General features: G+C 39.0%; 1 protein-coding gene across 2 annotated transcripts in view; it reads right to left on the bottom strand.

Moving 5' to 3' along the window:
• Window positions 1-11,986, bottom strand: part of rad54l2 (RAD54 like 2) — a 15,045-nt gene extending 3,059 nt beyond the window's left edge. Inside the window, exons 1-21 of one of the 2 annotated variants that reach the window (XM_030133576.1) lie at window positions 11,852-11,986; window positions 10,569-10,767; window positions 10,085-10,385; window positions 9,578-9,714; window positions 9,320-9,460; window positions 8,980-9,212; window positions 8,659-8,841; window positions 8,404-8,537; window positions 8,117-8,313; window positions 7,485-7,827; window positions 7,212-7,389; window positions 6,871-7,098; window positions 4,135-4,253; window positions 3,680-3,798; window positions 3,224-3,323; window positions 2,924-3,129; window positions 1,678-1,853; window positions 1,143-1,339; window positions 625-809; window positions 356-445; window positions 171-263 (exon numbers count right to left, since the gene is read on the bottom strand). In XM_030133576.1, coding sequence (XP_029989436.1) covers window positions 171-263; window positions 356-445; window positions 625-809; window positions 1,143-1,339; window positions 1,678-1,853; window positions 2,924-3,129; window positions 3,224-3,323; window positions 3,680-3,798; window positions 4,135-4,253; window positions 6,871-7,098; window positions 7,212-7,389; window positions 7,485-7,827; window positions 8,117-8,313; window positions 8,404-8,537; window positions 8,659-8,841; window positions 8,980-9,212; window positions 9,320-9,460; window positions 9,578-9,714; window positions 10,085-10,385; window positions 10,569-10,716 — 3,508 coding nt within the window. In that variant the 5' untranslated portion in view covers window positions 10,717-10,767; window positions 11,852-11,986. The remainder of the gene's footprint in view (window positions 1-170; window positions 264-355; window positions 446-624; window positions 810-1,142; window positions 1,340-1,677; window positions 1,854-2,923; window positions 3,130-3,223; window positions 3,324-3,679; window positions 3,799-4,134; window positions 4,254-6,870; window positions 7,099-7,211; window positions 7,390-7,484; window positions 7,828-8,116; window positions 8,314-8,403; window positions 8,538-8,658; window positions 8,842-8,979; window positions 9,213-9,319; window positions 9,461-9,577; window positions 9,715-10,084; window positions 10,386-10,568; window positions 10,768-11,851) is intronic. The other variant, XM_030133577.1, reaches the window with a different exon arrangement.

Raw genomic sequence — 11,986 nt, 5'->3', positions numbered from 1 at the left:
AGTCATAAGGTATCACCTCAGTATCTGTATAATTCATTCTGAAAATCAAACCTGGAATACAAAATGTAGTGAATTAACACATTTTAAGAGCAGAAGAATGCATCTAGTTGTTTCAATGGCTGAATGGAAAAATACACAGGAGGAATCAAGAATAACAAATATTAAACTACCTCTAGAAGCAGCAGAGCCTCCAACTGCAGGTCTACTGATCTTTCCAGATCGAATAGCAAAAATCCTTCCGTCATTTGTCCTGATATAGGTACCTATCATGGAAAAAAATAAAAAATAGACAAAATAAGTGGTAGAATGGTTTACAAATGTTTGTGCTGAGGAGTTATTGTACTGCTGCCAATACCTTTAGATCCTCTTATAACATGGATGCTCTCTCCTGCACTGATTCGTGCTTGAACATCAGTAGTGCTGTTAGCTCCTGGAATAACAATGTCTGTATCCAGACAAAATGGCCCATGTTAATGTCTGATATTATCTGTTCATCCACATGTTTTGGGATACAATAGCTATCAGATGATATATATTTATTGGTTAAATAAATACAACAAGTAACATTTTAGAGGAAACTATACATTTTTTGATGATTAAGCACTCAGCAATTTTAAACTTTACCAGTTGTGGTCACAATTCTCTGTACATAAACTCCAGCTTTCTGCAGGAAGTTGACAGGAAGACTGCCAGCAGAGCTGGAGCCAGGAATGCCCATGCCAACCTGGCGAGGCATCATGGGGATTGGAGTTGACTGGATTGGCCTGACACTTGCCACAGGCTTGTCATCTGGCCGTACCATTGGACGCCTGGAAAGATGAGAGCAAAACCCATGAGATGATTACACACATACTATACAGAGCTTTCATTTCGAGGGCGGGATGGTGATTTCAAGTTTACCAGAAAGGCTGGCCCTGGAGCAACATATGAACATTTTTGGTGCAAGTGAAATTTTAATACATTTCACCATTAAATATCAGAATACTGCTGGCTCATCTGTAGTTGTAGCAAACCAGCCGAATTGGTCAGCACAAAAGCTCGGAGGGGAGAAACTATTAGTATTTATTAACCACAAAAAAATACAAAAACAGTTCAATGACAGAGCCAGAATATCAGGTATAAATATATGGTTTGAAACTCACCAGCTGCGTTGGTTAAATGCTGGTATGTTTGTGAGTTGCTGATCACTGGTTGGGTAATATGGTGCATATGAGGGACGAGAATAAGGCACAGAGGCTCGTTTCTCATCCTCATAGCTCTTTTTTGCAGCTCTCTTTTCTGCCTTGGTCAGTTTTGACTCCTTGCGGTCCACTAACAGAGACTCATGTTGGAAAGGTTTCTATTGACACAGATGCAAAATGGGGAAACAAATGAAGACATAAGTACAATTTTTTTTAAAATTATTATTTAGGTTACTGAGGTTTTAAAAGTACAGGTGTATTACAGCATACTTTCGGAATGCAAAGTCATACAACAGGGTGTTCGGACTGAAGTAGGGACTAAAATCCATTATCATGTCATTGAAATGAAGGACATATACAGTACAACATCCAAACTTTCTAATATGAGTAACCATCGAGGAGGACAGAAAAGTCAATTCTATTTTAAACTACTGCAGGACTTGTGTTGAATTACAGACTTGAACAGAGTTGCGCTCCACTTATCATGTAACTGTACCTTAGTTATGAGGTGTGGGTAAAGCTGACAGGCCTGCTGCATCACTGGCTCAAAATCCACTGTGGAGTCCATGGATATTTTACCGTCCACGTGCTCCTCCTCTACAAAGTGCAGCAATGACTCCACTTCCTTACGAGTGAAGTTGAGCACTGGGTTCAGGTCGTCAACCACTCGATCTTAAATCACACAAACACACAATGTTAAACTTAATACATTTAGGTAAATGTTAGGTTAAAGTCATTACTGAGCTTGGGAAATGGATTAATAATGATTCTGTATTCCATCCTATACATTTTAATTTGGATAAAGTAATACTTGTAATATAATGGTAAAATAAGAAAATGTGCCATCAAAGCATATAGTGGTAGATTTCTATCCTCCCGAAGTGTAAGATTTGGGTAAACTGACAATTTATCGTGAGTGATGGGTTGCTTGTTTGTACATCCCATTTTCATATCCTTGATGGACTTTCTTCAAATTTGGCACAAACACAGACTCCAGGATGAGATGCTAAAATTTTTTCGGTCAATTGTCAAGATTGCAGTGACCTTGTGAGTACATATTTTGCCCAGAAGTCAGAAATTAACACAGCCCAATTTGGCACAAATATTAGATGAGATTAAATGATGACATGAGGATGTTTACTATCGCAAAAGTCAACTTTAACACAGTGCAAAAACACTTTTCTCACTTAAGATTATTCACTGGAATCATACATGTCAATATAGCGATAACTTCCATTTCACCAAAAATACACATCTTTTATTAACATCTTAGTGTCTACATTTACAATATATAAAAAAAAATAATTATATGTATTGTTGTTGTGATGCAGATGCTAAATTAAGTGGAGAGAATGTTTCAATATACTGAGTTTGTTTGAATATTGCACATACAATAAATATGCAAAATAGTAACATAAGGCATAATTGTGAGATGGATATAAATTTAGCTTTGATACAAATTAATCAAAAAATTTGTAGAATGTCATGAAATCAGCCATTACTGATATGGCATATGTATATGTATATTCAAAAATAGTGTTGAGCAACAAAAACATATAAACCCTGGAATACTGAGGCAAATTTGTGACAACAGTTACAAGGGGTTAAATTTCATTATATTTCACATCATAGGAGATTGAACAGCCATGGACTTAAATTGAAAATTGGCTGGTTAGCAGAGGCACACAACTGTAGGATGGTGATTCTATTTGGAGACAACAGGCTGATGCACAGTGTCTTACCAGACATTCCCTGTTTTGAGACTTGTCTGTCATAGATCTTCTTTTCCAAGGTGAAGTCACAGACAAGGCGGTAAATGCAGCAGGGTTTCTTCTGACCGTAACGGTACACCCTACACACTGCTTGGGCATCATGACAAGGGTTCCAGGAGGCATCAAACACAACGACACGATTGGCCCCGATCAGATTAACACCCAAGCAGCCCGCCCTGAGAGAAACACATTATGGTTATCATGTTCCAGTCAGTGTGTGGAGGAAGTGTGAAAAACAACAGAAGAAAAAACAAGAACCGAGGTTCTTACCTGGTTGACAGGAGGAAGACCCAAGCTGTGTTGTTCTCTGGATCATTAAACTGATTGATAAGTCGCTCTCTTTCTGAGGCTGATGTACTCCCATCCAGTCCTTTAGACAGACATACATCATGTTTTCACTCAAGCATTTGAATACAATGAAACTTGCAGCACAATTAAGTGTAGTTTATCTTGGCAATGTTTCACTGAATATCCATGCTAGATCTAAGTGATGGTAAAGTGATAGAAGAGTCCTTTCTCTTTGGGGAAAACTAGCAAAATGAAAGAGGGAATTGAGCAATCCAGGTGGAATAATATATAAAAGACTATTTCAAATGGCAAATCGATTTCCCCTAAACATCCGTACTGCAATAAATCAATAAACACTTTCATATGTTACACTTTAGTGTTAAAGACCACAAATCCTGCACACTCGCTTGTGGGGAGAACATAGATTGGATGACTCACTGTAGTAATTGAGGTTGCGAACCCAGTTTGGGTTCTGAGTGTCAGAGGTGGTGATGTCTGTTGGCATGGGTCTCTTTGATAAGAAGTCCTCAATAACTGTCAGGGTGGACAAGCTTTGACTGGTGAGGAAACAGAGAAAACAGAAAATAATGGATGAGCTTCAGTTTGAAAAAAAAAAAAAAAAGTGGTAAAATAAAGGACTGTAACTCTAAATCAAGATTAAATTGTGTTTTTTTATGTCACTATTTTGAGAGTAAAATTCCTACTTAGGTTTTCTGCTCCTTGTTATGTCATCTTTCTAACCTCCTGTTATCTAATTGACTGCAAAAAGCTTTGAAAGCTCCCAAAAAAGCAGATTAATTAGCGGAACTGCATGTCAGTCTAGCCCTTGTATAAGCTGCTTAACAGTGGATTTGTGTTTAATGTGACATTTTGTAGATTACACAAAGAATTACCTGAAGACCAAAATCTTGTCTCTTCTTCTCACACTCTCGTCGATCAAATGGAAGAGAAGAACCATCTTAGCAGAGTTTTCCAGAACTCCTGTTTGGTAGTTGAACATTATGTCCTTCGCCTAAGACATCCCAAAAAATGCTGGTAAGTAATTAATTCTAAAGGAAAACATAAAGTTGGCTGTGTGGTGTAAATGAAGTATATTTTACTAAAACCCTGATTCCAAAAAAACCCCCACCATACAATGTAAAAGAAAGCAGTGCAACAACGACAACCAATATTTTCTTCAGGACATAGAAAACATATCAAATGTTTAAAATGACACAGTTTACTATTTGAAGAAAAAAAGGATGTAATTCTGAATTTGATGGTAGTGACACATCTCTATAAAGTTGGGACAGTGGCAAGAGAAGGCTGGAAAAAAGATGTTACCAAAAATAAACAGCTGGAGGAACATTTTACAACTAACTAGATTCACTGACCACAGGTCAAAAACATGACAGTGAATAAAAAGTATCTTAGAGAGGCAGTGTCTCTCAGAAATAAAAATGGGTAGAGGTTCATCAATGTGTGATAAACTGCATCTATAAATCTAAGAGCAATTTCAAAATAATGTTCCTCAATGTAAAGTTGTGAAGACTTTGAGTATCACCTCATCTCATCTATAGGGCAGGATATTATCAAAAGATTCCACGAATGTGGAGAATTTTCTGTGTGCAAAGGACAAGACAGAAAATACATAATGGATGCTGTGATCTTCAGACCCTCAGGCACCAATGCATTAAAACCAGATATGATTCTGTAATGGAAACCACTACATGGACTCAGGAACACTTCTCTAAACCATCGTCTGTGCCAGTTCACTGTACTATCCACAAATACGGGTTAAACTCTATTGTACAAAGAGGACGCCATATGTGAAGATGATCCAGAAACACTGCCATCTTCTCTTAACCAAAGTTCATTTAAAATGGACTGAGCCAAAGTGTGAAACTGTTCTGTGGTCAGACAATTCAACATTTGAAATTATTTTTGGAAACCAGGGGCGCCGCATCCTCCCCAGCTCAGTTCAAAAGCCTGCCTCTGTGATGGTATGGGGTTCCATTAGTGCCTTTGGAATGAGCAGCTTACACATCTGGAAAAACTCCACCACTGCTGAAAGGCATATGTGTCTATACATGAAACTGGGTTCATTTTGGTACCTGGCACTTTGCCAGCTTCTTAGACCCAATAATAAAAGAGAAATTTACACATATTTCCCCCCAGGACGTACCTAATGATGACCACAGATAAATGCAAGACTATTTTTTTTTCTCTTGCTATGAGCCAACCCAAAAATAAGGAATTTTTAATAAAATATTGGGGCCAAACATAGGACCAAAATTGGGACAGGAAAAGCTACCTAGGTGTCACTGCATTTGATCTTGAAAACATGGCTTGAAATGGTCTTGTACACTGCTCTAAATAAAGACACTGTGTTAAATTTCACAATCCTGGTGGTTTTTCTAATCTAGACATGCAGGTTTTTCATGAATCATCAGTCTCATTCCAGGTTTCACATGTAACCTACCATGTCCAGTTGCTGTACATGCAGAACCTGCCCATTTAAACACAAATAAATCACGAGTAATTTTGCAACAGTGGTCATTTTTGTGAAACGCTCTGCCTTGCCTATTTACTTCAGTTCGCAAAATGTACCAGTGAGAGAATTAAAAAAATATTCTAAAAAATATTAGTGTGTAATTTTCGTGTCCTTTTTACCTTGGTTACATCAGGGTAATCACTGCATGCAGAATCATCTGTGCACTGCTGAATTACTGACTAGTCATAATTTTAGGGGAAACTCATATCACTGATTTGTCCGTGGATTTGCCTTGTGTAATAGTGTGAGTATTGGGAAAAAACCTGATAGACGAAGACGGGGGAGTTCATTATAGAAACCTGGTGTCCATGTTACATGTGGATTTTTGTATGCACGTGTCAAATAAAAATGTGTTATATCTGAAACTAGTTTTTCTTTTATCTTGGTAAATATTTATTTTCAAAATAGATCCAAAGTGCTTCCAAACTTGCTTCATAACATTAATCTACATCTTTTTTGCCCCTCTGTCCAGCTTTTAGGCACCAGTTTCATAGAAGCACCACTATAAAATTTTTAGAGCAACATATGCTCCCATGTAAATAATGTTTCTTTTTTTTCCAGGGTGCCTTTGCATATTTCAACAAGACAATGGTAACCTGCATCTATTCCAAGAGGATGAATTCATAGTAAAAAGAGTCTGGGTACTGGACTGGCCCATCTGCTTTCCAGACCTTCCAATAACTGATAACAATTGTCATATCATGAATATATGACCAAGAAGATCCAAGACTGCTAAGCAGCTAGTAATCTATATCAGACAAGAGGGGAACACAATTTCTCTCCAAAAACCACCGCAATTCCTCTTAATTCCCAGATGTTTATGGATTGTTGTTATAAAGGAGATGTTTCACAATGGTAAAAATGGCCTTGTCCAAACTATTTGGAGACTTGTTACTGCCATCAAATTCCAAAATACCTTATATTTTTCTTAAAATGGTGTATTTTCTCAGTTTGATCATTTGATATGTAAAAAGCTGTTAGGGTCGAGGTTAGTTTGTGTAGAATCAGCTACATGTAGCTGAAGCTATGAGAAGGTTTTCAGTGCAGTCAGTGCTAAAAAGACAAATCTCTCTGTTCACAAGGAGTCATGACATACCCACTCATATGTGATGACCTGATTGGCTCGATCTTGAGAGGGATTGAGTGGCGGTAGTGTGCTGTTGACTTTGCTGTTGCTTGAGTCGGCAACTTTAGCCTTAAGGCCAGCACTGGGTGCAGGGCGGGGGTTACTCGCCGAAGTAATGTCATCGAGGTCCAGGTCTTGCTCATTTGATTGGTTCTCTTTCTGCAGGGCCTCATAAAGGACATCTGGGTGGTTCCATATCTGAAAGGAATCAGAAAACAAAAAGGGCTCACCAAATAAAAAAAGAGCGGGTTTGTAATGCCACTGCGCCACATGGTCATAGCTAACAGCAAGGAAACAAAAGGCAGTCTCACCTTGCAGCATACACAGAAGGCTTTGAGTGGGTTGAGACCAAGCCAGCCAGTGTTTCCTGCTTCTCTGAAGCGTTTCATGAACTCAGTATACAGCGCCCTCTGAATGGGAGAAAGCCTCACCAAAATAACATGTTCCTCCTTAGAGGGAAGCTGGTCCCGCAGCACGTCGTGACCTCGTCTGCAACCAGACAAGATAAAAGAGACTTTACTGAGTTCTGCAGTCCTCCTTTGATTTAGTCAAATTTCTACATCATGTGATGACAGAGAACTCACCTCTGGACAAAACCCTCCAGCAGACTGTGCAGAACATGGCTTCGGTAACGCATTAGGCGCACATCTTGAGGAGTGCTGTCCATGCACTGCCCATTCAGAATGGGCCGCTCAAACATGTTGCTAAACTCTTGACGTGTGCCTAAAAAGTCAGGCCGAACAAAGTCCACCATGCACCAGTATTCAATAAGGTTGTTCTGCAATGGGTAACCAGTGAGAACTACTCTCCGTCGTGACCTAATGTTTTTTAGGGCCTGTGATGTGCTAGCATGGTAGTTCTTAATTCGGTGGCCCTCGTCACAAATGACCACATCTGGGCCAGGCCGCGCAATTGCCTTTTCAATACCTGCACAGAAAAAGTCAGACAGTGACAATGAAGTAAAGGATATATACATTCAAATCAAAAAGTAAAATTTAGGCTTTTGAATAACTTTTTAGATGATTATGAATGCAACTAAAATCTATTTCATTACACAGAACAATATTGGATGATGGCAGGTTTTTGGGTTTTTTAAGAATGATCATAATAATATTTAAATGTTATGGACTAAACTTTAGATTATTGGATTTTAGATTGTAAGGACCCAAGGAACCCCAAAATTAGCATTACTTCCCTAGCTTCAACATTTACTGACCTTTCATAAGCTCTTGTTGTCTATCTTCCTCATCCAGGTCAATAATAATTGGCCCAACAGGTTTCTTCGATTTCCTCTTCTTTCCCATAACAAAGCTCTTCTTCATGGACAACAGTCGGTACATTTCATAACCCATGAGCAACACACCTCCATCTTTGGACCAGTCCTCCACAACCTTGGCCCTGGCCAGTGTTGTCCTGCAGACCACAAAAACAACAGGATTAACAACCTATACTGTCCGTTTGATAGCACACCTGACAATGCGAACACTGCAGGATGTTACACACTTGTGCTCATCGTTGAGAATGTGAACTTTGAAAGTCCGTCCTGTGACTAGAGTGGGGTCAATGTCAGGGGAAAGGGCTTCTTGTGAAGGCAGCCAGAGGTTAAACTCAGTCATCCAGTTCTGAAGTGTGTTCACCTAATGAAAGGAAGTAAAATAAATGAGTTTAATTTGATCACAATACATCACTGATTTAATCAAATGTGAGTATCTTCTTTCTCTAAAGAACACTGTACACCATTGTATAGCATTTACTCACAGGGACAATGGCCAGCACAGTGTGAGCTTCAGTATTCCTCAGTAAGATGTCAATGAAGGAAATGACCTGTAGTGTCTTGCCCAAACCCATACTGTGAGCAAGGATGCAACCAAAGCCACTGCTGGTCTTATAACGCTCCAGAGACTCAATGAGGTTATCATAGAGAAATCGGATTCCCCCAATCTTAGACAAGAAAAAAGAGAAGCTTTTTTTAGGAAACAAGTAGAACTCTAAAGTACATGAAATAAACAGTGTTGTGATTGACAGTGAACTTTGCAAAATTCTGAGCATCTTTTTTTTTTTTTTAGATGGCGAGAATACCTGATGTGGTTTGACTGCCCTTGCCAGTTGTGGAGCAAGATAGATATCTTTTTCCTCTGCAGGATGATTGATATTAACCAGCACTTGACCCTGGGCATCAGGTAGGTTCAGAGCATCATTGATGTGTGCCCCGCTGCTTTCCTCTGAACCGGCAGCAGCATCAGCATCTTCATCAGCAGACTCACTGCTTATCTGCAGAGCATCCTCATCCCCAGAACTCAGCTCAATTACATCTACGGTATGATGGTGAATTAAGAGATCCTGAGATCCTGCTCAAATCTCACCTTGTTTGGAATCACTTACCAACAAGTGCTATACTTTCAAAGATGCTCTTACTTACCATCTCTAGTGGCCAGTGTAGGCAACTTGGACTCTATTGTTTCATTTTCATCACCACTGCTGTCCAGACAGATCACATCCTGCTTACTCAGGAGAGCAGGGACCAAATGAGATACTTCTCCTAAAATCGAAGAACTGTCCACTATTGTATACATGGAAACAGAAAAGGAAAGTTATGTTGGGAGGCAAAAAATATCAAAGAAATATGAAAAGAAATGACCACTTAGAGGTGCAGCTTTGCTAATACATAGACAATCACCTAGTTGAGACTCTGGAATGATTGGGGCTGGAGCAGGAAAGTCTTTTCTCTGCTGCTCCAGACGTTTTCGCCTCTCCATCTCTTCCTGTTGAGCAGCCTTGGTCCCAGCCTCCAGCTGGTCTTCTTTTAGCAGTTTTCTGCAGGCAGAGGAAGAAAGGCCAGGTTAAATAGACAAGTCAATGGAAAATATGTCATAGATAGATAGATAGATAGATAGATAGATAGATAGGTAGATAGAAATAGACATATATATATATATATATATATATATATATATATATATATATATATATATATATGTCTATATGCACTCTCCTTTTTTAAACACTTCTTTCTTTTATTCAAATTTATATGACTATTTTACGTGAATGTGTATGTCTATGTGTATGTTTCTATGCTGCTGTTAACACTGTGAATTTCCCCATTGTGGGATCAATAAAGGAATATCTTATCTTATCTTATCTTATATAGATATAGATATATAAAGCTTCTTCCAGATGAATGTACCTAATATTCTTCCTCATGTGTGCTGGCTTCGATGGCTTGGAAGGTTTGGAACCTTTTGAAGACTTCATTTTGGTTAACTTAGAAGCTTTCTGTTTCTTTGTTTTGCTGGGCTTGCTCTGATTTGAGTTCTGTGGACTTTCTGGAGGCTGGGACCTAGACGCAGGTCTGGAGGGAGGCCTGGAGGATGGCCGGGATGCAGGCTGAGACGAAGGCTCAGAGGAAGGTTCTCCAGAAGTGGGTGAAGTGGAGTTCCTACCATCCTGGGCTGTTTCTGGGTGGCTCTGGGCACTCATAGGCCGTTCTTGAAAAAGAAGTCCTGATCAGTTAGTTAAACAATAAGGCTGAGTAGTACTGACACAAACATACATCAAATTATAGATTCAGCTACAGTATTTCATATGCATATTTCATTCCTGGTAACAAATCTAGGTTTCTTATTTCAGCTACATTGATAGAACAAGCAGCCAATACTCTTCAAACTTACCAACACTGTCATCTTCATCATCTCCATCGTTTTCATCTTCATCTTCCTCCATGTCATCAATGTCCTCCTCTTCCTCATTTTCAAAATCTTCCTCTTCACTGTTAAAGCTAGCCTCCAAGTCACTTTCTGAATGCGCCTCTTCAGACATGGCGTCTTGCAGGGCACTGAGAGTATTACCTACACACCTTCATCAGGAGCTCTAAAACAACAGTTGATACAGCATTTAAATAAAAAATGTGCCCATGACTACCTTTTACCCATCTACTAATTTAAGAACTACATCCTACTTTTAGGATGTGTGTTTGAAATGATTGCAGGGGAGTGTGACAGGAAAGAAGCAGGTAACTGGTGAATATGTTTACTAATGACTAACAGTTATTATTGGATATTTAAACTTTTAAAAGGTAAGCTGAAAGTAATAGCAACCCTATGGCACTGATGGGCAGAAGGTATTATTTTTAATCATAAAGACCCAGTGATGGGACTCCAATTAAAAATATTGCCGGTTCAGCAGCCTCAGTGACTCTGTAAACCAGAATGGAGGTTACTTTCAATCTGTACAAAGAGCGAAAAAGAAAGATGACTATATGTCGAAAAACTATAATATGATGAAGACTTTGTTTCTTTCCCAAAACACTTAAAATTGTTATTCTATTTAAGTGGAGGATAGACAGCTCTTCTTCTTATGCACAATTATTTGATATACACTGAATGGGTTCACAGATTATATATGATGTATTGGTCAGAGCAAGTGTAAGCTTATAACTGATGGTTGACGTTACAAATGACGTGACCCATGGGAGTCATTTCACCCAAGGGCTTCGAGCCGAGGCTCAGGCAGCTAGCAACTAGCACAAAGCTACCTCCTCCCGCCATTCTCATACTATGTTATCATCATTATTATTTCGTATAAACGTCAACATCTTCTGACCTATTGACATACCTAAATGAATGCATGTAAACACTATTGTTTCCCCGCAGAGTTAGCAGACCTATGTGCTAGCTGACTACACAACAATAAACGTATATTTCAGACGTGAAAAACATGCAACGACCATTGCTCTACGTTGGTAACAAAACCTGATACCTAATTGTAAGTGGGTGTACTAGGAAACACGATTTCCTCCACGCCTGCTGTTTTGTGAGCTGTCGTTTACCAGATAACAATCGAATTGTGTAGGTGTAACATTCACGGAGCTAATGCTAACCTACATTACATCAATGCTAACGCTAGCTAAGGCGCGTTTGTTCAACTCAATCATCTGGCTGTTGCTGAAGCTTACCTACATGCGGCTATTCTGCACTCTTCGAGAAAGCTCAACAAGAGTACACACAGTGATCAATCAATTAATTCCAAAAGCTGCAGTGTAAATGAACTGATAAACGTTGCTAATTTTCAATTTTTTCCAGTGTGACAA

This window comes from Sphaeramia orbicularis, chromosome 5 (genome assembly GCF_902148855.1).
Source record: "Sphaeramia orbicularis chromosome 5, fSphaOr1.1, whole genome shotgun sequence".
Taxonomy (NCBI): Eukaryota; Metazoa; Chordata; class Actinopteri; order Kurtiformes; family Apogonidae; genus Sphaeramia; species Sphaeramia orbicularis.
This window is presented reverse-complemented; position numbering and strand designations above follow the sequence as displayed.